Source organism: Embiotoca jacksoni, unplaced genomic scaffold (assembly GCF_022577435.1).
Source record: "Embiotoca jacksoni isolate LCO1_2020_lvr unplaced genomic scaffold, fEmbJac1.0.p SCAF_4, whole genome shotgun sequence".
Lineage (NCBI taxonomy): Eukaryota > Metazoa > Chordata > Actinopteri > Embiotocidae > Embiotoca > Embiotoca jacksoni.
Genome location: NW_027185392.1, coordinates 21369760 through 21397290, shown reverse-complemented (window position 1 = coordinate 21397290; position 27531 = coordinate 21369760). Strand labels below are relative to the sequence as shown.

General features: G+C 39.9%; 1 protein-coding gene across 2 annotated transcripts; it reads left to right on the top strand.

Annotated features, from left to right (window-relative positions):
• The first annotated feature begins 953 nt into the window (after positions 1–953).
• On the top strand, positions 954–27531 carry LOC138209465 (stress-induced-phosphoprotein 1-like). Of its 2 annotated transcripts, none has more exons than XM_069168062.1 (16): positions 954–1214; positions 17421–17503; positions 17709–17783; positions 18091–18150; positions 19559–19756; positions 22139–22267; positions 22469–22514; positions 23333–23423; positions 23555–23696; positions 23859–23963; positions 24199–24286; positions 24856–24889; positions 25344–25418; positions 25957–26059; positions 26868–26969; positions 27404–27531. In XM_069168062.1, exons 1-16 carry the CDS (start codon positions 1169–1171, stop codon positions 27434–27436), a joined length of 1410 nt encoding a protein of 469 aa, XP_069024163.1. In that variant the 5' UTR covers positions 954–1168; the 3' UTR covers positions 27437–27531. The 2 variants fall into 2 exon arrangements, with proteins under 2 accessions (XP_069024163.1, XP_069024162.1); XM_069168061.1 differs by having other exon boundaries at positions 26868–26989; positions 27404–27530.

The following is a 27531-nucleotide window of genomic DNA, read 5'->3' as shown; positions in this document are numbered from 1 at the left end:
TCGCCATTTAACTTTACTCTGGTGAATCAGTGTGAAAGTAATACATATACATGTATTTAGAAATCTGTTTTCTGGTTTTTGTGACATATTTATGCCTAAAGCTGCCTCAGAATATCAAAACAATTTAACAGATTAAATGCTATTGTTGATGTTCCTGTTGCATACTGCCTCAAAGTGGACAAAGGTGTCTGTCTGCATCCCCTTGTGCAGTTTCCTTCAGTTGATGGTGGTTATGGCTGCAATTAGAGACCACTGCTTTCCAGTTTTAACTTGGTCAACTTGCCAGGAAATACATATGTTCTCAGTATATTTCTCATTAATTGGCAAGACTAATAGGGCTGTCACGATAAAATAGAACCAAAGTTCTGAAACAGGTGTAACCGTTTATAGGTATTTTAGATTTCGTAATAGTTTCCATGAGAGGATGTCAGGCAAATATATTTATTGGAAAGCCTACTTGCCCAGCACCAATTGGAACTGATACATTTTAAGTAAATCATCTAAAAAAAAGTTTCTTAAAATAAATACCAATTTATATCAAACAGTCTTTTATCCAGAACATATCAAAGCTCTGACAGGAAATTGAAATAGCCTAAAGAGTTGGGAGTGATAAAAATAAGATGAATGAAACTTAAAAAAAAAAAAAAAAAAAAAAAAAAAAAAAAAAAAAAAAAAAAAGTGAAATCAACATATTAAAATATATGCCTAGTTTCATTGCAGGTATGTAATAGTAACCTTAATCAATGCAATGCACAGAATAACTGGGTAGTTTGAATTTAGAAAGAGCGATTTAATTAATACTTTGTTTTGAACTACAGTTGGTATCTAAATCTGAATTAATTTGTTATTACACCGTAATGAAAGTTTTGATCAGAAGTCTAATTTCAATCGTCTCGGTGTTTTATTTTGACGGTCACAGCCGGAAGTGCTCAAATTCTGTCAATGGTTTTATTGTTGAAAGCGATAACCAACAGTTGGATTTAACGACAGTTTGCGTGACATCGGTGACCGGACAGGCGGAGGAGCATCAACGGGCGATATTTCACATTAACCGGGAGTCCCACCGGGGAGTTGGAGTCGCTAAACGAAGGCGGAAAACGGGTCCTTTTGTCCAGTAGAAAGTTGATGCTGTGCGTTCTGGCCGATAATGTCTGGATAGTAAAACCTGATGAAGTTCACCAGAGATATCTGCCGGCTGTTCGGCTTAGGACGCGGTGAGTCAAACTTTTCCCAACTTTTGCCTTTTTAATCAGATGAGCCGGTGACGCTTGGATGACGCGTGGAGTTTATCCTCGATTTTTTTTTTATCCAAAACTTTATCATGTCAAAAATCTTCCAAGTTCTGCTAGCAAAAGTAACTCCCATCTGAAATCCTAAAGATGTAATAACCTTTAATATGTTCCAAACACATAAAACATGAAATATATCAAATAAAGGCTCCTGTATTGGAAACTGAAACAAAGCCAACTACCAATAAAACAGCTAACATGAATGGATATCAATGATATTTTGGCCCTTTTTTTTTTTTTATATATGGTTTTTGAATCATGTCTAATTAAACAATATTAAAATGTGTATTTTTAGTTTTTATTATAGCCTACTGAGTTTATATATTTTCAAATAGTTTCAAATATCTTGGATGGAAAAAAACTATCCCAGTAAATATCCCTGACTGTTATTCATTTCTGTTGGGTTCTGAAATATCAAAAAGAAAAAGGCCATCAAGAGTACGATATTGTTTTTGGAGCCAGTCATTACCGGAGCTGAAGTTTGTTTTCAGCTATGACACGATCGATTCATATTCAGATCATTTTCATGGCAGTTAGGCAATGCAATGTTTCCACCATGATTTAAGGACATTAAGTCACACTGTGGCCTAACAGTGAAGTGTGGATGACATAAAACATTTTCAAATAAGTTTAGTGTGGTGATATCTACAGACATATTGTTTTTGTGGCCTGATATTTGGCCCTTATTTAACAGTGTCTAGATAGAAAGGAAACAAGGGCAGAGAAAGCGAGACATGCTACAAATGTCCCCGGGCTCAGATTTGGCCACAGACTGCTGCTACTAGGGTTGGGCATGACAAGCCAAAACACACAAACACACACAAACACACACACAAAGAGACAGAAAGACTTGCTCTGTAAACTTTGGCTCAATAAAAGCCACCTAACCTCTAAAACCAACGCCTTGTACAAATCTGATGAGAAGCATCTTTAGCTTCATCTGTTAAGGTGAGGGCTGCTGTTTGCTGTGCACGCCCAACACTTTGTCTGGCCATTGATTCATTTGCTTGGTGCTTCATCGACTTCAGACTTATTTGCCAGCTGTACCTGCAGAGTTTTGTCCCGCAGCTCCTCTTCATTTATGTTTTTAAGGAGTTCCACAGCGAACTCTCTCACTCCAGCTTACTGTTAGCCAGTTAGTTATTCACCTGCACACTGCAGCTAAAACACTATTGGTGCCTTAAACTGTAAAAAAAAAACAAAAAAACGTCTAAATGCCCGTCAACAAAACGGCCTGTCCTCCTCAACTTGTAGTTACCAACATAAGGCCCGGTCCACACCGGCTGCAGGTCCTTCCATTCAATGAGTTTCTCTTTGATAATGGCCTTTAATATAGTATAACTTTTTTTTTTTTTTTTTATAGAAGACAAGTGATGAGTTTTAACCAAAAAGCAGGCAGGTGGTTTATATTTATATTACTTGATATTATTATTGTTTACATTATTAGACACACAGACACACACACAAGTACTCACACCTACACAGAGGAGAGATACAGAGAGAGAGAGAGAGAGAGAGAGAGAGAGAGAGAGAGAGAGAGAGAGAGAGAGAGAAGGAGAGCAGTGGAGATCCCCCCCCTCCCTCCTCCCCCTCCCTCCCTCCCTCCACACCTGGTGGGGTGTCTGAATGATATATTTGAAGTCTACACTGTGTTTCTGCTATGATCATACAGTAATAATGTGATCACAGACCTGTATATTTTAACCAGGACAAGCTGGGACAAGCAAGCCCGGCTCGCTTCAAAAATCGATTTAATAAATGACGCGACGCACACACGAGGCATCAGACACAGCTGAGTCATTAACACGGACGCCGAAATGAAATGACGCCACGCAGTAAGATGTCCCGCACACTAGCGTGTGCCAGCCAGTGCGTTTGTTTAAACAGTCTTAACCCTCCTACAGACAGCTGAGCTGCCAGCCTCCACAACTCAAAACACATCCCGATACCCGACCACCTCTTTCTCCGTGTGTCTGCTCTAATATCGGACGGGTTCACGACACAGAAACATCTTAAAACTGCATGAAAACTCAGAAAGAATATGTTTGTAATCAGGCCAATATCGGCATCCCCAGACCTGCTACATGCCCGGTGTGACCAATGAAAAGTCAAATGAGTGAAACAGGACTGGTGCATCACTAATTTCGGTCATATGTGTACTGAATTGGTTCTGGCTCTTGAATAGTGCTCACATGAACAGTCATAAGTCATAATCACTACTGGGAAAGTCAACTATATCAGTGGTGAAGTGGCTGAAAAGGAAAACAAATGACATTTTGAGACATGATCTCTTCACTGCAGACCTTGACTGAGCCATGTGCTAATTTTAGTGAATGCTTTTCCTGAAGTTAAGCTGCTGGGCAAAATCTATATCCAACAAACTCAAGGGCTAAACTATAAATGGAAACTAATAAAGAAGGTCTGCATTTCTTACAATGCATTTACTCTCAAATTGTAATTTTGGATGCCACACAGTTCCTTTTTTAGCCCTTTATTTTTTTATAGCACTTTAGTGTGTGTAAAAAATAAAGGGCTACAGCTGAAACAGCAACGAAATAGAATGTGAACAGAGATAACTTGTGTTTGTGTTTAATATAGACTGAGCTGGCAACATGTCATTAACCCAACCAAAAAAATTTGAATGGCAAAGGAGTCGTGCACCAACCATGCAAGAATGTACAGAAACTGGTTTGACCACAACTGCAGCTTTAAGTCTATGGTTAACCCTGAGTGAAAATAACGCTGGTATCCAAGTAACAACGGTTGAATTAAAGCTTTATTTATATCACAGCCAAACCAGTTAGTATTGCATAAACCTTGTTTCTTGTTTTTTTAGGAGTACTTCCCTGAATCACATGTTTACATTTGAGTTTTAGCAAAACATTAAGTATTACATTCAGAATCTCTGCAGTGAATAAAAGATACGAAGAGATATTGCTGATGTTTACAACAGAAATGTATTTAATCAAGGGGATAACCATCTCAATTATTAGAGTGACTTGTGGAGTTTAAAACCTTGTATATGTCTGGATTGTCTATAGAAAGCTGGAGGGCTCTTAATTTGAAACAAATACAGGAAGTTGCTGCATTCGGCCAAACAATTTGATCTGCAATGAATTCCATATTTTTGCTGATGCTCATCAACAGGAAACATTAGCTTACCGCTGCCAGCCTGCATTTAGTACTGGTTGGGTAAGATATGACTTTTAAAAGCATGCTGGTTCCCTATCTGACTGTTCTCATTGTGAACGTTTGGGAGACAGGCCAACATTAAGTAAGTTTGTATAAACTTACTTAAACTTGTCACTGCCAGAAAAGCAGCAAGCGAGAACAGGAGTCGAGTTAGATTGGATCAGCCAGAAGGAAGCACATTCTTAAATCTATGCTGCTGTGATTGTTGTTTTCACTGTCAATCAACTGATCCCGAACTTTTGTTTGTCTAACAGATAGTTGTGAAGCCTTTTTTTTTTTTTTTTTTTTTTTAGCTGTGAAATGTCTCGCCCCAAATATTTCTTGGTCAAAAATGTTTAAAACAAAAAGGATGGGCAACCGAACCCTGATGTGTAAAGAAATATATTTTTAAAAACTCTAGAAATATCAATAATCTGTATTGGCATGAAAAATCTGTTTCTACTGTATACTCAGATACAGTATGATATTTTAATATATTAAACAATTTATCTGAAAAGCCACTTCTTATAACATCAGTAGTCTTAGTTAGTAGTTGTGCGGTATGTTGGGTAACATGTACATATATATATATATATATATATATATATATGTATATATATATATATATATATAAAACACTGTTGGTGTTTTCTGCAATGACCTAAGTGATCATTGTGTTGTTACTGCTAACAGGAACACTAAAATCCCTAAATTAAAACCACGTATCATTCGTAAGAGGAATCTTAAACATGTTAATGAACAAGGGTTTTTATCATGATTTGTTTAATTTTAATTGGAGAAGGATAGAGCTGATCCCTGATGTGGAGACATCCTGCTCTTTTTTTTTAATGATGGTTTTACACAAATCATAAATACACACACCCCTTTCAGGAGATACAGAGTACAGGGAGGTGACAACCTTTGGTTCTCCTCTGATCTAGCAGACAGTATTCATGAGTGAAACCTGGCTTGGGCTAAGGCAAGAACAACAGGTTCTGCCACTGACTGGCTTGTGTTTAGGCAACTAAGAAACAAATGTTCCTCTTTTATCAAGAAAGCAAAATTTGATTATTATTTGTCTGTTACTGCTGAAAATGTAAATAATCCGAGGAGATTTTTGGAAAACTATAAAATCCCTCTCTGTGATCAATAACTCACAAGCTTTACCTGCTTTTATTATGAAGGGTTCTGTCGCTGTTCATGACAAAACAGAGATATTGAATTGTTTTAACAAACACTTCATATCGTCTGGCTCTCTGTTTGCCTCTTGTTGTCCAAGGTCTGTGAAACCCTGTACTGGCGTTCCAGTTTATACTGGCCAGCCTTTTTATTTTATCCCATTTTCTGTGCAAGAAGTTCATAAAGCCCTAAAAAGCTTAGATCATAGGAACCCTTCAGGGCCTGACTGTATAGACCCTTTTTTTTTTTTTTTTTTTTTTTTTTTTTTTTTTAAATTGGCTGCTGATTTTGTTGCAGAGCCTCTTGCATATCTTTTTAATCTGACAATGAAAAATAAGGAAATACCAAGGGAATGGATATTTGCCTTTGTTCTCCCATTGTTTAAAGGTGGTGACCCAGCTATTTTAAATAACTATAGGCCAATATCTAATTTATCTGTACTTGCTAAAATTATTGAAGCTCTTGTGAGCAAACAATTTAAGGAGTTCTTACACACCAATGCCATTTTATCAACCTATCAGTCAGGCTTTAGGAAAAAACATAGCACTATTACAGCTGCACTGCAAGTGGTAAATGACAATTCTGTTGCTCTTGACAAGAAGCAACATTGTGCGTCCCTGTTTATCGATCTGTCTAAAGCATTTGACACAGTTGACCATGATGTTTTAAGGCTCCTCAACTCAGGGCTCTCGGAGCAAGCGGTCGCTTGGTTCACGAGCTATCTTGAAAATAGGTCTCAGTGCATCAGATATGATGGCCTATGCTCTGATATTGCAACCGTCTGCAAAGGTGTGCCACAAGGCTCTGTATTAGGTCCACTTTTATTTACTGTTTATATAAATAATCTGGGCCAAAATGTGTTGGACGCTAACTTTCACTTCTATGCTGATGACACTGTGATATATTGCTGTGCGTCAACTCTTGTGCAGGCAATTGATCTCTTGCAAAATGCTTTTAATGTTGTTCAAAATACCCCTTTTCAACTGAAACTTGTTCTAAATGCAGATAAGACAAAACTTATATTGTTTTCAAACTCTCAGAGTAGGCCACAGAATATCCCTTCGGTGGTCACTCTTGAAGGAAGTGAAATAGAGGTTGTTGACTCTTATAAATATCTGGGTATTTTGATTGATGACTCCCTCACTTTTTAGCCACATGTGCAGTACCTGGTGAAAAAGGTTGAGGTTAAAACTGGGTTTTTATTTTCGAAATAAGCTGTTTTTCAATTAATGTAAAAAAAAAGCGACTAGTTAGTTGCTGCTACTTTTTTTTTTTTTTTACCTGTGTTGGACTATGTTGATCTTCGATATATGCATGCTTCTGCTAACTGTCTTCGTATGGTGGACATAGCTTACCATGCTTCACTGCGGTTCATTACCAATTGTAAAGCTCTGACTCACCACTGTGAGTTATACTCTCAGGTAGGATGGCCTGCTTTGGTCACCCGTAGGCTCTGTCATTGGTATACCTTCATTTATAAGGCAATCCTTGGTCTGCTCCCAAACTATCTGTGTGTCTTCATCATGCAGAAAAGTGCCGGACAATACTCCTTTCGTTCTCAGGACTTCTTTATGCTCGCTGTCCCAAATGCCAGAACGGAAATGGGAAAAGGGGCTTTTGTCTGCACCCTCATCATGGAATATGTTGCAGAATGATTTAAAACTCAAAGAACTGATACCACTTGCTGCTTTTAAATCTAAAATGAAAGAAATAGAGGCAGGTTCCCAAAAAGGTCAATGTTTTTAAATTAACCAGGTTACGTAACTGACTCTTAACTTTTAGTTTCTTTTAACTTGTCTCATTCTGTGTTCTTCTGTCTGTAACTATGTGTCTCCCTTGAAAAAGAGATTTTTAATCTCAATGGGACTCTCCTGGTTAAAAAAAGGTTAAATAAAAAAAAATAAAAAATGTACTGAAAGCCAAACAAAAAAATTGGTAGAAATATGTCAGTAACATCCTACCTTATCCTAAGAAACAATAGAAAATCTTTCAAATTGTGGCCACCGGACATATTTCAGGCGAAACAAACACTTTTATGTCGAACACAATTTTCTCTTCCTGTCATCTTTTTCCCCTGGACAATAAATTCAGTTTATTTCACATCAGTATGAGTTTCTTACCGTGTTCATCACACCTCGTGTCTTCGACTGTCACTCTGGTACGTCGTTCCTCTCACTTTACAGTCTTTGTATTTATTTACTTTTAAATCAATTAGGTGCATGGATATATTTCCTGATTTTAGTTTTTTTCTTTGGCAGTCTTGACTCAAAGTGTGCTTGCAAGCTTTCGGCCACATCTCACACTCTTCATCAGTGAGCGGAGTTTAGTTTCTTCCCTTTTAAAACAACACAAACACCAGTTTCCTTGCATTTATCATACCAATTATATCAAATCCCGCTAAGCAAATGGGATTTGGTCTCCTGAAGACTTTGAGACGCAGATGAAAGCTCAAGATAAGATGAATAAGACTGAAAGAAAAATGTATTTGGTAAAATCAGTAATCATGATTAATGCTGGTCTTAACACTGTATAATTCTAGTAAAGTAAATCAGAAGTATAAAAGTAAATGTGCAGTTTTTCTTTTAAATGCAGAGCCTGAGCAGACATCAGGTGACCTCATTTGATCTCAACACACTCGAGGATTCTCGGTTGCTTCGGTAACTGGTGATGACTCAGAGGAAGAGCACTTCACTTTGCTCCTACATGCTTTCATGTGTGTGTTTCATGTTCTTGTATGTTTGTGTTTGTGAGTCTTTGGCTGTGTCTATGTGTGCGGGGGATTTTTTTTTATTATCAGTGCACAGGCCAGAGAAGCAGCTTGATCCAGTTCTCATTCATTCACCTTCAGTTTTGTTTTCCTGGAAATGATTTTGGTAATGAGAGAAGAGAAAGAGTGTTGATTTCATTGCTGTGTTGACTAGACTACAGACTTTCACATTATTTCTCGAGTTTCAATTTTGAGTGAAAAATTGCTGACTTGTGTTTTTGTCTGAAAAAATGGAGAGCAGTTTTGCACCACTCTAAACATACCACCTCAGAAAACATGTACAGAGCTACCACATTTAAAATAATTAGGATCTAAAATGGAATTTAAAAGTTTGATATTTTAACACTATTCTATTAAATATATATATTAAAAATATATAATTATATATATATATATGTTATATATAAATGACATATAATTATATATATATATATATATATATATATACACATATATAATATAATGTACTAGTGTTAAAATGTCAAACTTTTAAATATGTATAAATTATATTATATTATTAAGGAATGGCCAATTAATGTTAATTTAAGTTTGAACCATTCAGGCCTACATCTGCGTTTCCTGCAGAACAAAGACCTCCGCTAGTGTGACTTTTATAAAACATTGCATTAATCTTCAAAGCAAAATTACATGTGTGCTAGTTATAGTTTGGCTATATTTAGGCTGTCATGTACTAACATTTACAATAATGGATGTTAGTAGATGTGTAATCTGTGTGAAAAAACAAACTGCAGGACATCCGAGTAGTGCCCTCTAATCTAGAAGTTTTTTTTTTATGAGGAAGAGGCTTCCCTGTGTTCTGAAGTGCTTCCATTCACTCTTGCTGTTTTTTTTTTTTTTTTTAATTTGTTACATTAAAACTCTTCCAGCCGCCTGGGGGACAGAATTCCTTCACTTTCCATGAAGATCTGTGTCATACATGAGTTACAGAAAGTGCTCAGTTACAATAACAGAAGCAAAGACTAAACTGTGGGTGAGAACATTACATCTAGATAAACTCAGAGTGGTGGGTGTTGTATGACTGTGTTGTTTCTATTCGGTGCCAACCTTTATTTTAATATGGAGAGATCATTAGAAGTGAACAAACATATTTACTGAAAGTAATTACAGTTTAATAAATATGTTCTTTTGGTGATTAAACTGTGAAAATGAGAGACCACTTGATCGAGCAGTGTCCCAATTTTCCAACAAGGGGAAATAACACACTGGACCTGGTCTACACAACCTTTAAAGCAGCATACAAGGCTCCACCCCTCCAGCACCTCGGCCTCTCTGACCACATCACCGTTATGCTAAAACCAGCATATAGACTGAGGGTTAAAATCACCAGACCAGCTCAGAAGCAGGTACGGGTGTGGCCAGAAAATGGTACCGCTGCACTTCAAGACTCTTTGACACCACAGACTGGGACATGTTTTAAGCAGGCGGCCACCTACAACAACCACACAAACATCCAGGAATACACAGAGACTGTTACTGCCTACATCACCAAATGCACTGATGATGTGACCCACATGAAAACCATCACCACGTAGTCTCACCAGAAACCATGGCCGACGGGCAGTTCGACAGGCTGCTGAGGATCCGGAACGCCGCCTCCAGAGCCGGGATGCAGGCGGCCTGAGAACAGCAGGGAGCCAACCTGTCCCGTGGAATCAGGAAAGCGAAACATCAATACACCAAAAAGATTACCTGCCATTTCAGAGACGGCAGAGACATATGGAGCCTGTGGCGGGACATCAAGACCATCACAGACTACAAACCCTCACCACAGACCTGTGACAGTGACACCTCTCTGCTCAACAACCTCAACAATTTCATACCTGTTCCCTCCACTCAGCCGGCACCCACCTGGACACTAGTGACTCCTACGTGAGAATGTTGTTCATAGACTTTGGTTCAGCATTCAACACCATCATCCCTCAGCAGTTAATATGGAAACTGGCCCGACTGGTCCTGAGCTCTTCTCTCTGTAATTGTGTTAGGGGTGGATCAGGAAACGGACCCAACAGCAGAACACAAAGTTGAATGATAAAACCAGGTTTATTGAAAAACGGATGGTGGTGTGGTTAATGTCCAGGGACGGACGGACAGAATGTTCGAACAGTCCAGGTCCTGTTCAAAGCTCCCCACTAGCGTGATCGAGCAGAGGCTGCGGGGCAGCAGTGAGTCAGTGGCTGAGTCCTCAGGGGGGGAATCCAGCTGGGAATTCTGTTTGCAGGGTGGCCACCAGGGTTACTGCTGAGCAGGGACAGACTCGAGGGCAAGGTTGGTGAATGCAGGTGGCCAGATGAGTGTAGGTGAGTACCATCAGGCCTGGAGCCAGTAGTCCAGAGGATCCAAGGTTCGATGAGGTGAGTGCAGTCTTGGCGGACTTGGCAAGAGTACTGGTGGTAACAGGTTTCAGGAGGGAGACGTGGAACATAGGGAGGATCTTCATGGGGCTGGGGAGCTTGAGCTTTACTGAGACAGGATTAATGATTTCAATGACAGGAAATGGACCAATGTAGCGGGGAGAGATTTTATGGGATTTGGTCCGGAGTGGGATGTCTCTGGTGGAGAGCCACACTTTCTGGTCGGGAGAGTAGACCTCCAAACTCTGTGACAGCGACACAGATGGTGTTGAACAGCTGCACCAGCCATCCAGGGGAGTGATCCAGGGAGGAGCCTACAGAAGGTGACTGAGCCCACACAGACACAGACGGACAGGACAACGACCAAACAAGGGCAAACACAAGAACACAGGACAACGAGCAGGGAAAGGAGGGGGAACACAGAAAGGGAAAAACAGAGTCCGGAGACCACAAGCAGTGCAGGTTGGAAACAATACATCAGGAACCATCAGACTGAGCACGGAGGCTTACCAAGGAGGTGTGCTCAGCCCCCTGCTCTTCACCTTGCTATCCATGACTGTGCACCACTGTATAGCACCAATCACATCGTAAAGTTCGCGGATGACACAACTGTGGCGGGTCTCAACAACAACGCATCGCAACAACGATGAGGCAAACTACAGGAATGAGGTGAACCGACCACGTGGTGCAGGGATAAAAATCTACCTCAACGTGACAAAACAAAGGGGATTGTTATAGACTTCAAGAGAACCCTGCTGAACTCTCCCCTCTCCCCCCCTAAAGTCTGAACATTGTCCCCCACTGTCACCCCTCTCCTTTCATCACACAAAGCACACCCATATCCAGCTCCAGCACTTCATAAAAATAGACTGAGGTACAGTCTTTCCACTATGGGCCCGGATTTTCACCACATTGTACTTATATATATTGCAGTTAAGCATCACTGTGGTTGTTGTCTGTTTTATTGTTTTTATTGTTACATATTTATACTTTTCTTGTTTTATCTTTTATTTTTGCACACCGTGGGACTGTGAGAAACACTATTTTGATCTCTCTTATTATTGTCAATCCACCGATTGACAATAAAGTTGATGTTATCCCGGTCAAAAAGGTGACTGAGATACATTAGTCAGCTACTGTATGTAGTGTTTGGACAGTAGTGTGAGCATCTATTTGTAAAGCGACTAGCTACAACTTCAGTATGTCATTATCGAACAGACATAATCTATAAAAGCTGTGGAACATTTTGTCTACACAATATCAGAAATGTGTAAACCATTAAACATGTATATTGCTCTAACACAACAATCTCTTCCCGACACGTTTCTCTTTAACTCTCAAGTTTCAACTGTTGTCCTCCGACATCACGTCTTGTGATTTCAGAACGAGACTTCTGTCCCTGGTCAGTGATCCTTTTCGTAACATACCCAGAAAATTATATTGAGAATCTGAGCCTGTCAATGGCAGAAACAAGTACTTTTAGTAGACATGGATTGATGGGGCAGCTCCAGGCTAAAGCTCAGTACTGGACGGAGTTAAATAATGGTTGTCTCCATTAGTCACTTTGACCTAAAACTAAAACAGAGTCCAGGTTGACAAATACTGAAGTTTTCCTTCAATGCTACCCTGTCGGAGAAGCAGATTTCACTGCATGTGGTTTTCAGTTCAAACAGTAACACATGCTCTCCCCCTCAGCCTGTTTGTAGTTAAAATCAAAGAGTAGAGATCAAATCTTTTTTACTGAGATGTTAGATACGACGTGTTGCCTTTTTTTGAACCCAAGAGTTCTCAGGAAAGCTGTGGACGCTGTGGACACGTGGCAAATTTTAAGACATGTCACGAGGTGTGTTACACACAAACACATCAACACACAGTTGGTGCATTTTTGGAAACTAAAATCTGACATAGTACACAGACAGACTGCAAAAAGCAAGAAACAATTAAACATTGTCCGTTGATATGAAAAATATGAGACCAAACATTCCCCTTGTGTTCGGTGAATTAGCTCTGGAGTCCACGTGTTCCTACCTGAAGAACGGGAATACTCAGAATAAAGATCCTGGTATTTGCTGCTTACTTCAGCAAAACCTCCTGCTCTTACCAGCTTAGAACACTTGTGATTTTTTATAATATATTATATATTTTTTTACATGTGTTTACTTGTATGTGTGTGTCTCTGAGTGCTGGAGACTATTGAGTAATGAAACACAGGAGTCACCCAAACATCTGTCGTCGTGAGCCCAACAAAATGCCATTGTTGCGGCAATATAACCAAATTCATTTTTTAGCTATCGTAGTCGATTACAATCCTTTTTCTCGCTAAAGTTGCAACCTACTGTTTAGTTGTATGAGAAATATTTAAAAAGAGTGTGAATGCAGCAGAGTGCTAAATCTCTGAATGAAAACTCTGCTGGCTGTTCACCTGCCTGGAAACATATAGAACCATTTATCTGCTGAAGCACGGAGGGCACAGATTGCCCTCACACCAACTTCACTGCACACACAACCTCCTCTTAGTAACATGCCATCATATCTGCTGCTGCTTACAATAGGATTGGTATCTTTGAATTGCTGTATTTTTCAATCATAGTAATAGTAATGATAATACGAAAATTATCTGCACAGTAATGACCTCATTTAAGGACGAAATAAATGCTGATGTAGCCACACAGATGTATTAAAAACTCATTATATTAAGACACTGTAAAGATGTTGCTCTTCTAAAAGCGTGCATGAAGAGCAGCACAACACACTGTACTGTAAATCAGCCTGTGGAGTCGTCTATAGGCCGTCTTCCTGCGCGTGATCTTCATGTCGTGCTGATGGGGAACGTGTTTCAGTTTCCAACCTGTAATTTCACATCGCCTAAGTATGCATGATTATCCAAAACCCTTTCCCTCTGCAGTCATTTCAACTTTTTGCCTGCCTTTCGTCAGGCGGTGTTGTGACTTAATGCCAAACAGATCCCGTTACTGCTCACTCCAAAGGTTTCTGAACAGACGGTCTATTCCTGGACGGAGTTTTCGCCCCTCGCCTTTCATCTGTCAGCATGTTGTGTTTGAAGGGAGAACATGTTGGCCAGAGAACATACACTATTCACTCTACAGCTACATTTATCCTGAACCTGCAACAGATTTTTCTGTATCAGCAGTTTTATTTCATTAAAGCACTGGAACCTGTCGCAAAACCCGTGCGCATACGGCTACATTAGAGAGTAAAAAAAATACTCCCCACTGCTCCAAACGCAGGGACCGTGATCATCGATGTCACTGTTTCAGTGTCAGGAAACATTTGAACATTCATATCCATATTCACAGCAGTCATAAAAAACTGAAACTAAATTAATGCCATGTGATTATTTTGGCCGCAAGCTGCAAGATGGCAGAGTTTACAGAATCTCAACTAGATTGTTATTGTTGTTTAAAGCCAGATTTTTGCACACTTAGATGGTTTACAAACATAATAGAATGAAATAGTCACAGTAAAGATGAGGCTACATGGCAGGGATGACTTGGCTGGCAAAAGTGTCTCTGGCCCCGAGCTTTACAATTCTCCACCCCGCAAGAACAGCCAGTTTCAGAGTGTTTTGTGCAGGTGGTTGATAAGATAAGATGTGTCATGAAATGGAGAATACTTCCTGACTAAACTCCTGATCTGCCAGCTTGTTTCCTGACTATTATCCCAAGGGCAAGACAATACACATTTGTTTTCAGACTGTTCTGGAGCTGCTCTGGGTTTCTTTGGAGCACACATCCACTATAAGTTAGTTCATATTTGGCAGGAGATGAACAAAACAAAGCATCAATCTGTCATTTACATCCCCAGTTAATTCAGATTTTGCTATGTTAGTGCCCAAATCCTTATAACTTTTAAGTGTTTGACAATGTTCAGCAGCACATATTGTTCTTGTTTGCAATGCTTCTTCTTTTTCACTGGGAGAAAATGACCGAGCAGTTGGAGATAAAGAGGACAACAGGCAGGCATTGATCTCCGGAGAGAAGGTTCTTAAAAGTTGCAGTTATTTAAATTAGTCCAGGTTTGCATGTCAGATTTTGTTTACTCAGCATGTCCCCGCCTTCTCATGAAATACCTCAGAAAAACATGTACAACTGGAACTCTTCACCACACCTCACTCTGCTGCATATTTTAGACACATGCATCGGCACCAGCTTTTTGACACTATTCAATCCACCTTCGTTAACATTAGTCATAAAGTTTTCAATCAGAATTTCAGTGGTGCTGCAGCTCACATTGTTCCTCAGACTGTGTATCACACAGCCTACGTCTCCCTGTTTTCATTGTGATCTTCTAGCAGAGTTCAAGTGAACAAAGAAGACATCATGAAGGAGCGAGAGAAAGCTCTTTCATTTTTAGCATGCTGAATGTATAAAACCTCATCGAGATCCTATATACAGTTTTGCCTCTTTCTCTTTAACTAGTCTCAAGGCTAATCACTGCTTTAGTCTGTGTAATCTACTGATTGTAGTAAAATATGTTGTCATAGAGATACATGTTAGCATTCAGCCAGATTCACTAATAGATTCTGGATTTTTAATTCTCACATTTACATTTGAGAATTAAAAAATCTGATGACTTTTGACAAGGAGTCATTCAAAAAATCCTGAGCAACATATGTTTATAGTTGGAGATTTACAGTTGAAGAAGTGTTAGATAAACTATGTAATGCTGAAAGGTTTCCATTCAAATGTAACAGAAATTGTATCTGCATTTACAGAAAATTGGGAAAACCCCCCACAAATGTGTCTACTCTATTGAACATCATGATTGCAGCAAATTGAGAAACAAGGAAGCAACCTTGTTTGTTTCAGTTTTTAAGGAAGCCCACAAACCTCAGTAGTAGCCCCTAACTGTTAATTCACATGTAGACACCATTTATATGTATTCTGCTAGCAAATGTTAGGTTCCATGGCCTTTGTTAATATATTCTTTAACGAGTGTCTAATGTTTTTAAATAAACCCTTGGAGGATCTCTCAGTTGTACAACCTCTGAAATCCTCCACGCTGAACTCATGTTAACTGATAGCCCTGCAAATAGACAACAGCATGTCAATTACTGCAAGTAAGACAGATGCATCCTCTTGCAGTCACTTGAAATGAAAAACTACATGCTGTTTTCCTTCTCGCTGTGACCTGTTTGAGCGCATGGTAACTGATCTGTTTCAGCAAAGTGAGGGCTCATCAGCTGAATGTAAAAGTTACTCCTATCCCAGTTATGATATTGTGGCTGTTATTATTATTATTATTATTCTTTTATAACCGAAGACTGAAAGGTAAACGTGTCATCTCTCCATCTTAAAAAGTTACTGTCAGTGTGTTAACGTTCACTTGAAATTTAAACATGAGTAAGAGGGAAACATTTCTTGGGGGATTTTTCTAGAATGCTTCCGGGTACTTCAGCATTATTTCGGTCCAGATCCACTAAGATATTTCAGGCATGGTGACGTCTTGTATAGTAAGAGGGGGGGATGGATTTCCCTTTTTTCAACACACATTGCCTGGAGGCCACAGAGACACCCCGCCAATCTTTTCTTTACAACTCATAGGTCTCACTTTGATGAGTGGGTTGTTAAATGGTCTTAAAGGTACCCAAGACAATATCTGTAAAACATCCCGACTGATCAGACTTAAACCACATTTAACAAACTGCGTTTATGTGCTACCGGGTGTAGCACAAAATCCTGGGCCCTAGAAATAAAACCTGTCTGTGCCTTTTTTTTTTTTTACAAATATTTTAGCCAAGAACTACATGAATCTGTAGTAGTTCTTCATAGCACATTTAAACAAGTAATAATAATGTGTGATATGTGCTTAAGTCTGCCCATTTAATTCCTCCTTTCTCAATAAACTTTAGCCTTTATCCAAGGTTTTCCAATGTTTTCTCATTCTACTTGTAATTGTATTATTATTTGATGTAAAATGAATCAGATAAAATGTCCCACCGACGAGAAAATTAAACCGGAGTGTGCTGCCAAAAATGTATACCATGAACTGGATGTAAAAAAACGTTTTCCAACCAAAGTTTGTCTTGTTTAAGAACACTCAGGGCTCCCGCTGATGTATGTATCACTATGTGCTGTCATAGCACATGGACCCATTAATTCACTGCCTTTGTTTGGGACACATGTCTACCTGTACCTGAACACACCACACCCCTGGATTATATTTGTATGTTATGGCCAATATTTGACTATGTTGGCTTTTGTTAAAAACATAGTGGTCAATACATATTTGGTTAAATGGTGTGCTCCTGCTCTGATAGCCAAACTTCTACTGATAAAACGAAATGTCTACATCGTTCAGAAACATCAGAACAAATGAACAGTCACACTCCTTCTTTTGCTTTCTTAGCTGATGCCTGTCTGGAGCTGCCATCAGAACACCTGTGAAATTTTGCATGGGAAATTAGTTAGTCATGCATTCAGCTCATACACACACACACACACACACACACACACACACACACACACACACACACACACACTGTACCCAAATGGAAAATTAACAGCCGTGTTTAAACTTCCCAGTGAAACTGACAGCAGCAGAAGGGATGTTCGTCTTCCATGTTGTGTTTTGTCTCTTTACCGTATAATGCAATGAACATATTCTTGTTTGTGCGTCCAGATGGGTCTGGTGAGGAAGACATGGAGGTTCAGGATGGAGCTCCTGATCCCACTGACAGAAGAAAAGATCAAAGCTCATCACAGGTAGACTGAAAGTTTCGGTTACTTTGTCATAAAAACACTAAGAAACATGCTGGATTCATGTAAAGGCACAAACAAGCACATTTTATGTCTCATGAAGCTGAATCTGATATTTATGGTCAGGCTAGTTAAGAAGTTCCTCAATGCTCCTTCTGAAAGAAATCTGTCAGTTGCCTAAATAATGTGTGCATTACTGTGTCTTGAACAGGCCACGCTGAACAATGAGGAGGATGATGAGGAGAGAACAAGGAGAAAAGCTGAACGAAGGAGAGCCAAAAGGAGAGTACGTGAAAAAACAAAAACCGTCTGATAGACATCAGAGTGCACTTAAGATAACACACTAGAAATGTAAGGATACACAAACATGTTGTCTGTGGAGCTGCTCATGTCTTTTACTGAAACGGCCAATATCTGCTCCATTTAATACGTCACCACACCCTCATTTAATTACATCAACTGTGTTCAAACACTGTTTCCATACATTTTACTACACCCACCTGCCTCCTCACCTTTTAAACCTGACTGTGCATCTGCTTCCACACCTGTCTGTGTGCCATCCCTCAGCCACTGTGTCCACGCTCTCCTTTCAGAGGCAGAAGGAACGGAAGAAGCTGGAGAGAAAGGAGAAGATGGAGGATGCTTCAGAGCAGGTGCAAACATAAAGTGTTAAAGGGCATGTTTCTGAACTCCTGAGCTATGATTTCCTTATTTATTTTAATGTGCAAAGACTTGCAGAGTTTGTATGTCTTTAATCATCTTCAAGTGTTTAGGATGTGTACGTGTTTGTCTGTCTGCTTATAAACCAACTAAAATTGTGTGTTTTTATTGTACAAGTTTTACGCTATTGTTATAATATTTATAAATACCATGAAAAAGTGCAAATGTCCATAATTCAGAGGCAGTTCTCGTGCAGTTGAGGTCTCTACTTGTTTTGTCCAGCCTCCGTTACATCTTCTCTCATTTTTCATGTTCAGCAAACTTCACAAAACCAACATAAATGCTTAATGGCAACAGCGGAGTGGCACAGTGAGCCCCCCTGTGCTGACTGTATTGATCTTCTGTGCTGTCAGGAAGCATCCATGTTTTACAATATGTAGCTTCTTCCAGCAACATCCATATTTGAAGCCTTCTACTGTCAATCAGCTTTATTGTTCAGGCGTATGAACACGTATTAATTCTTCCCTACGTATATTATATCAGTTGGGGCATATATGGAGGTAAACCACAACCTGAGTGGTTGGTGGAGGCACACCACAGCGATGGCGTAATTCTATTCTTATGCATAGAAAGAGGAAAATGGAAGAATTACACATTATGAAGAAAGCTACATCTTTTTTTTTTAATTATTTGTAATAACAAATACTGTAAAATCAGAACTGTGTAGCCGAGATGCCTGAACATGCCTAAAAACATGTTCTGTTGTATTTGGTTCTTCTGTGGAGCATAAAGCTTTACAATTGAATTCAAACAGTGCAGCACCAGTCAAACATGAATTTATGGTCTTACCACATATACAACTTACCAAATGATGCACCAGCACCCATTGATCTCTGCTTAGATTCTAATCACTCAGTATTTCATTTTAAAAATGGTAATTGTGATAGCTTTTGCTTCATGTTATAATGCTATATAAGACTAGCTAGAATATAAAAAGCAACATCTATAAAACAAGATTATAGAAAAATAAAGACAGCATTTGGTGCTGTGGAGCACTTTGAAGAACTAAGAAGTTGTTAGATGAGCTCAGTGCCATTTGTGGGACGCCATCTTTCTTGTGCCAGCCAGTGGTGCCCTGTATGGAGGGGAATGTCAGAGAAAAATTAAAAACGATACCAGCATCACTTATTCTCTTGTTGGTTCTTGCGTTAGCTTGTTGTTTTGTGTCAGAGCAACAAAATGTCCTCAGTTAGATAAAGAGGAACCTAATCCCAAACGCTTACCAGGGTCATACAAGTCCAGATGATGGTTTGAGGTTGTTTGGTTACTGCACAGGAGAAGAGCTACAAGTGACCTAATCTTTTATAGAGTTTTTAATATAATGCTTTAATTTTGTAACAGGAAGAGGAAGCGTCTGTAGCAGTATCAGAGAGCGACAGCGAGGAGGAGGAGGAGGAGGAGGAGGAGGAGAAGGTGAGAGAGGACGAGCAGTGGACTGCAGCTTGTCCCAGAAAGAAATGCAGCCCTGAATCAGTCCCTGCCCTCGTGACATCAGAGAACAAGAGCAACCGTCAGCTGCTCAACAGGACGTCAGAGGAGGTGGGTTGAAGCCAGGCTGGCATACTCAAATAATAATAAAACAAAGTATCAGACCGTGTATTTAAGCCACCAGAGCAACTTGGTGGTTTTATCAGTCCTGAAAAATGCTCTGGAAGAGTAAGATATCCTGCTAAAACCGTCATGTGCAACACATATCATCGTTCTGTCCTCACTCATTGTGAATATGGATTTATACTCTCAATAAACTGCTGCGAAGGAAGAAGTAAATGAAACGAACAGTGCTTTTGTGCAGACTGGTACTTCAACACCCCCATGATCCAAGGATCTCGTTAATCATGCCAGTGTTCAACGCAGGAGGGCATCAGACCCTGCCCTGGAGTACAAACAGCTTTTTAAGCCCAGGGGTCTGAGCTGTGCACGGGACCCCTTTTTTGTTGTTGTTTCGTCCAGAGTGTAAAATGTCACTATGACTTACTGTATGTGGTTTGTTTGCACTGCTAAATTACAGGACAATCAAATCATCTCATAGGTTTTGTAAAACTGTTGGTGTGGAGATTTTGGACCTAAAGTTCCTGCACTTATCACATCAGCTAATTATTAATAGATCTGTCTATACTCTGCCATAATTTACCATCTCTTATGTTCATATCAGTTAAGAACATGAATGATGCTGAATGAAGAGCACCACACTTTCCTTGGAAGAGGACCAAGACCTCTATTTGAAGGTATCTCGGTGCACTTACTTTGTAGCACCTGCCTTCTGGTTGGCTCCTCTGCTAAAACGAATCAAACTAGAGAAGTAGACACCGCAGAGTTTCAATAAAGTGCTCCAAACATGTTTGGTATGAACACACCCCTAATTAGCACCATAAAAACAGCACTGCCATGCAGCCAATATACATTCTGAGTGCTGGTTTCAGAAATGACAGCGCAACAGCCTTCGCATCATGTCAGTCCTTGTTGCAAGGTGACGCAAGGTCATATATTATCATAGCAAACTCGTCAGCCACATCTGCAGTGTCCATGACTGAGACCCTGAGCCCTGCCCTCTCCAGAGGGACTCAACCTGCACGCTGACCTCTCAGATGTGTGTTTCAATACTAGATACATGTACATGTTTTGGACAGGTATTACACATTGCTACTTGAGGCACACACAAACACACTAACACACACACAAACATGCACAAACATAACTCAGTCCTCGGAAAACATTTTGAAGCCATAAGTTGTAAATGTAGGCTGGTTATGATGTATGGACACACCCTGACTTTGACAGCTACTGCGAGGACTTGCTGGTACTTCTTTGACCATAACTTAGAAATCTGTGCACACTAACAGTGAGACATCGTTCACTTAAAATGACTGCACAGTGTTTTGGATTCAACTCCCCTTCAGAGTTAATATTACCTGGATAATTTACATGAATGTTCAGAAACAACCCAAATTGATTTACTATGTACTAGAGTAAATCAACGTGGGTTGTGCACTGAGCAGGAGGAAGGTACAACCCTTATGAGTTACTGTTACAAGTTTTATCCGTTGACCAAAATCAGCACCCCCAGTTCCACACATTTCCGTGAGCGCTGGTCTGGGTGCATCTGCAATTATCTATGCAGCTGAAACTTGACCTGAGAGCACACATCAAAGTTTGTGTCAAATGGGAACAGAAAGAAGTAGCAAGGAGCCAAATCTGCTCAGTGATAGGGAGTTCCCATTGTGTTGTTGTGGGTAAGAAACCTGTGCGCTTTCAATGGCAGGCGGGCACATTGTCATTTTGGAGAACCCAAGAACCCAAGTGCCCTCTTGCCACAGTTCAGGTCATTTACTCTGAATGTTTTCCTTCACATGTGTTAGAATATCACAGTAAAACTCTGTTGACTGTTTGACCGTACGGGACAAATTCACGGTGCACCACCCCACGAAGGCCCAGAAAACCCAACTGGCAGCGTGCCTTACCTGATGCCCCTTTTTTTCCGATTTTGGACAGTAACCTTACACCCCTCATGCGAAATGCGAATATCTCTCAAAACATCTCTTCAGGCTCATTGCTTCATTGCCAGAGGCTTCCTGAAACATTTTAAGAGGTAATGTGCTCAGTTTGGCACAAAATGTCCACAGAAAAATGACGGACAAGCGTTCTCAAAAATGTGTGTAACTCAGATGCTGATTGAGATCAAGTGATGGAATTTGTACCCCTTAACTCATTAAAGTTATACCTTCCTCCTGTTACGTGCACGTTATGATGCTGCGAGTCATTTTGCGTGCAACAAGAACAGTCTCTGAACTTATTGATCCACCCTTATTTAAATCAGAGCAGCATTTGGTCCGGGCCGGTTTTTCTTTCTTTTTCAAACCATCATAATCACATTTTGTGAATGTTTTGAATGTGAATGTTTTGTGCTGCATCCTGCTGTTTCAGGAGCCAGAGTGGGATATCAGCAGTGCATTTGTTGCCAATGCTGCCAGCAACATCAAACTGAAAGGCCTGAAGAACAGAGCAATACACATCTCCAGAGAGAACAAGGAGAACGAGGCTGGGAGCATCCAGGTACACACACACACACACACACACACACACACACACACACACACACACACACACTATTATTATCATCCAGTTTGTTGTCACTGACTGAACCTCTTTCAAGGTCTTTCTCTGGGATCACCACAACTGGTGCCAGTTATTTTGTTGAAGTTTTAGAAACCAGTGAAATCACTGCAGTAACAAAACAGTCTGTTGTGATTCCAGGTGGAGAATACAGAAGAAATGAAGAGGAGGGGGGAGTCTCTGACAGGTGGATCTACTATTTTCTGTCTTTAAGATCTACCTTGTGGCTTTTTAATAACTCTAATGCACAAGATACCATCATTAAACTGTTTAATTAAGTTCAGTCAATCAGATTCCATACGTTGGGCCAAAATTTATTGTAATTCCCACATCACTGCTCATGACAACTTCTCTGAAGCGGATACGGAGTATTTCAGGAGTCGCAGTTTCTCAGTTCATATTTGATTTACGTTGTAAAGTTTTAGATTGTAAACATAATAATTTGTAAACAGGATGTGAAAGTTACACTTTTTTGTGTGGTGGACGAAAATGAAACCTACTGACTGCTATGCAAGTTATAGGAAAACTCATCTATTTGGCAAAATATGTGGTTGGAGTTCCTAAATAAGCACATGGTTGGGGTTTGTGACAAAAAACATGGTTGGAGTTAGGAAAAATAACAATTAAGATTATATTAAGACACAAAAAAACGTTGTCAGCTCCTGGACTCGAACCTTATTGTGTTAGGAGCCATCCCTCCTGTCTCCTAATACAGGCAAAAACTGTCCTTTGTACTTGGTCTCAAAACCTCTGATGTGGGAGTTTGGTCACATGATCCCACGTCACACGACATTTACGTGAGTGTAAGTTTCCCATTTTCAAAACGTGTAACTTTCCCGCCAAGACAGCCCAAAGCTTGGCTATCTCACGTTTTGCTGTCGTGGACGGGCATGTCTTTTTCCCTGTCTGCCGTGTTACTGGTATCAAATTGGACTTCGAAGGACTCTGATTGGGAATGAAGGCAAAAAAACTTGATTTGAACAAATGTGTGTGTACTTTCTCCAGTGCAGGGCATTCAGATGTTTGGCCGAGGCCAGTACAGCCAGGCTGTGGACATGTTTACAGAAGCCATCTTCTGTGACCCCAATGACCACAGGTGAGCTCACCTGTCAACTCTGACTCCAGCTCAGTCACACCTTCTTCTCCTGTTTCTTTCACAGTCACTTTAGTTTCAATGAATATGTCTCCTGCCATTGCTCTACATGTCTGTCTCTTCTTGACTCTCAGGTTCTATGGAAATCGGTCTTACTGTCACTGGTTTCTAGAGAAGTACTCTTCTGCCCTAACCGATGCTCAGAGGTCCATTCAACTGACTCCTGATTGGCCAAAGGGATACTTTCGCAAGGGTTGTGCTTTGATGGGGTTAAAGGTCAGCAAATCCTGTATAATAGTGGCAGGAAAATCAAAAGCTACGTGACTATAATCCCTTTTTACGACCTCCAATCTGTCATCCTCAAGTGATGTAACATCATAAGTGTAGATATGTGCCCTGTAACATTTCTCGCTGGTGTCATATGTGTGTGTATTACAGCAGTACACTGATGCTGAGAAGGCCCTGCAGCAGGTGTTGAAGTTGGATCAGAGCTGTAAGGAAGCTTCCAGCAAACTTTTTACCTGCCGGGTCCTGCAGCTCATGGTGAGAAGCTTCACAAGCAACCAAAAGGCTCAGCTTTCTCCAAGACTTCATCAGTTCAAGTTTCTAAACTACAGGCCTAGGGGAAGTGGAAGTCAACTCACTTCTCTATTGGCCAGAGCTGACTGTTTTCCCCGTCCAAATGATTTATGGTCTTTTAGAGCATTTCGGAGGGGAAAAAAAAGACACATATACAGTATGTGGTGATTTTAAAGTGCTTCTTTTTGTTTTGCTGTAGGAGATGGGTTTTGAGAAAGAGCAGAGTAAACTGCTGCTTGAGAAGTTCACCACTGTTCAGGCAGTCATCACCTCACCTGAGGGCAAAGGTCAGAACCACCTGCAGTTCTACTTCTATTTACAATGTGGCAGTGAGCAAGTGTTTGACAGCAGAAACTTGCTGAGAAACATGACGGTACATAATGTCAACAAATAAACAAAACATGTTTTACAAATGACTTCCAAGGTATGGTGTATGTATTTGCAAACCTTCTGCATTGGTTTGTAGATTGTTGGGCATTTTTGTTTTGTTTGTTTTGGCAGGAAATTAGCTCCATAATGACTTAAATACAAAGAGGCATTACCAAACACATGAATATTACATTTTTACATCAAAACATAAAAAGTCAGAATAGCAATTTTCACTTGAGACTTATAGACATTTAGTTCTCTATAAATAAAAAATGCACACATAGTCAACTGTAAAGGGGTTAAAGCCAGCATTAAGGAGGTCCTGTGAAAAATAACATAATGACATGAACTTCCCAAAAAGATGTTCACAGCAATTCACAATTCACAATTCACAGCAGACCACAGAACTAAACCACTTTAATGTCATTTCATCGATGCTCTCGTTTGAACGTTTTGTGATCTTTTTCCTCTTTCGTCTGACTTTTAGCACTGAAGCAAGCATCTCAGCTGGACCACAGTGGGTAAGTTTTATGACTATATGAAATACACGTTATCACACTTGTCTCTTAAAATTTTTCAGAAATAAAGACTTTGTTTTGGGGAGTATATTTTGGACCTTGAATGCTCGGTATAACCTACTAGTTGTGTCAAACACAACAAAACAATTTCCTGTTATATTTTTACAGGAATATAATACAGCATATATCTTTCAATAAAACATGTCCACTGTGGGTAAAATAAAAAAATGAAGTAAAATGTACATAAATGTAAAGAAAATTGCTTTTGGGTCTGTCTAATACCATCTGTCCAATGAATAAAAAAAGTAATCACTCTTTTCTACATATTCCTCTCTTGTGAACTTTTCTTTTCTTTTTCTCTTCCTATTCGCATCCTCAACTTCTCCTTCCTTCCTCATGTCTCTCCCTTCCCACCTCCCCCGCCTTCTTTTTGCCCCCCTGTTGTCATATTTTCCAGAAGCTGTTGCTCCCTGTGGATTGGGAATATTACACTGGAAGTTACAGAGAAAGACCTCTGGGATCTCTTCAAAATGTAAGAAGTCGATGTGTGTTTGTGTGTGTGTGTGAAGACAATAAAGCAATAAAGAGCTTTTCCAGACAAGTACAGCAAACACAGGTCATACTAATTGTGGTATTGTTAGTCTTAGCAACAGTACAGCCAGCAGTGGTAGAAAGGATTCCAGTTTCAGATATTGTTCAGTTCATTTGGTTCCAAAATTCTGTCCAAAATACGTTCCAGTCCTTAACGTCATGAAAAGCTTGACAATATTGCGTGAAGCATCACATGTACAGTTGCTAAATTGTGCTGATAAAGACACATGGTGGAGACTAAACAGTGTTTTCTGTATCACCCAAAATATTTTTGCTTTAAATCGAAAAAAATATGAATATTTCTTTATGTTAAATTAGTATTAGTGCAGATAGTAAAAGTGATAGTAGGAGCTGTAGGTTGAGAAGTAGTTGTAACATGAGAAGCACTGATGCCTCTAGTTGTCGTGTCATCAATACATTACGATTGGTGCAACACTGCATCACTGTACATTAGAAGCTTTGTGTTTCCGTGGTTACAGGTATGGTGAGATCGAAAGCATCAGAGTTCTTCATGAACGCTTCTGTGCCTTCGTCAACTTCAAAAATGCAAACATGGCTGCGAAAGCCCTGGAGAAGCTGCAGGTGAGTGACAGGCTCATTTCTGGAGGGGGAGTGTGTGTGTGTGTGTGTGTGATGTAGCAGCCTCAACAGTCTCAGCTTAGAGCGTTGAGGGTTTTCGGTCCGTTGGGGTCTGCATATCATCAGCTGATGCATTGGTAATGTGGATAATTCAAATCAAAGCTATATTAGCTATTTCATTGTTAATTATGTCAAAGTGAACAAAGAAACAAACAATACTCACCCAACATAATGAAATCAGGTGCTAGAATGATGTTAAGGAGTGAGCATGAGTAAATTACACACACTCAAAGCTCCTCATGCAATTCATTTATTAACCACGCTCTGCAAAATGTCACTGATGTTTTGGTGTGAATAAATTAATTACATCGGAGGCCTTGAGTGCGCCTAATTTACTTTCCAATCATGAATTAATGATGCAGTGCCACACTCTGGCTTTGCACGGCTGTGTAGATTATGAAACCAGATGGGAAGATGAAAACGCTTTTGAATTCTTACCCTGTTATGTGTAATTTCATTACAAGTCATTTGTGGATAACCCAACAGTAGACGAGAGTCATCTTGATTTTTATGTGATTAATTGAATCAGTAGGTTACATTAAAAAAATATTGTTTTAATTGTGCAGGATATCCTGTCTGTGGGGTTTCGGATAGGTCTGTTCATGTTTGCTCTCGCATACTGATTCCATTAAAATAGCCACTTGACACAAGCGTGCAATAAAGTTTCTAGCGCAGTACAAAATTGTAAATTCGCTGGTCCAAAACTAGGTTATATATAGTTTTATCAGCTGTACTGTGTCTTCCTGTCCAGGGGGTGGAGCTGGAGAGCACCAAGCTGGTGATGAGGTATCCAGATCGTTGGATCCAGCAAAAGACCAACACCAGCGTCGGCTCCAACACAGTGGAGACTCCGGCAAGTTCAGCTGCCGCAGGGTACTGAGGGACTCACTAATAAGTATCTGTGTGGTGTGATGCTTTTCACATTGTCCATTAACAAAGGAGAACCAATTTACCACTCATCATACCCGTCAGTTAGGGGACATATCAATGTAACATACAGTATGTCTGACACAAGGTTTTGGTTTTGAGAATGTGTTATGATCACAGATGACCCCGAAGAGAAACAAAGATGATTTACTATTACAATACTGACATTTTGTGCTTCCGCAGTAGAAAAAAAGGAACATGAAAAACACAGTACTTGTCCAAAACAAAAACCAATGACTGACTGACTGACATACAATGATATGTTTTCTTGGGTACTGTGTCTCTTTCAGCAGCTGATTATTTGCCTTTGTGTACCACGTGTTCATTTGTCTGTGATCTGTTCTGGTTCTGTTCACACAGGTCCAGACGGAGGGGTCTGATAAATGGAGATGAGTGCTTCTTCTGGCGGACCACGGGCTGTTTCTATGGCGACAAGTGCCGCTTCAAACACATACCAGACCAGCAAGGTCGAGACAAGAAACCATGAC

Excerpts from the sequence above, each read along its gene's own strand:
- LOC138209465 (XM_069168061.1), top strand. The coding sequence starts at position 1,169 with ATGAAGTTCACCAGAGATATCTGCCGGCTGTTCGGCTTAGGACGCG. Across the intron at positions 17,504-17,708 it reads AAGATCAAAGCTCATCACAG|GCCACGCTGAACAATGAGGA; the intron begins GTAGACTGAAAG and ends TGTCTTGAACAG. Across the intron at positions 17,784-18,090 it reads GAAGGAGAGCCAAAAGGAGA|AGGCAGAAGGAACGGAAGAA; the intron begins GTACGTGAAAAA and ends CTCTCCTTTCAG.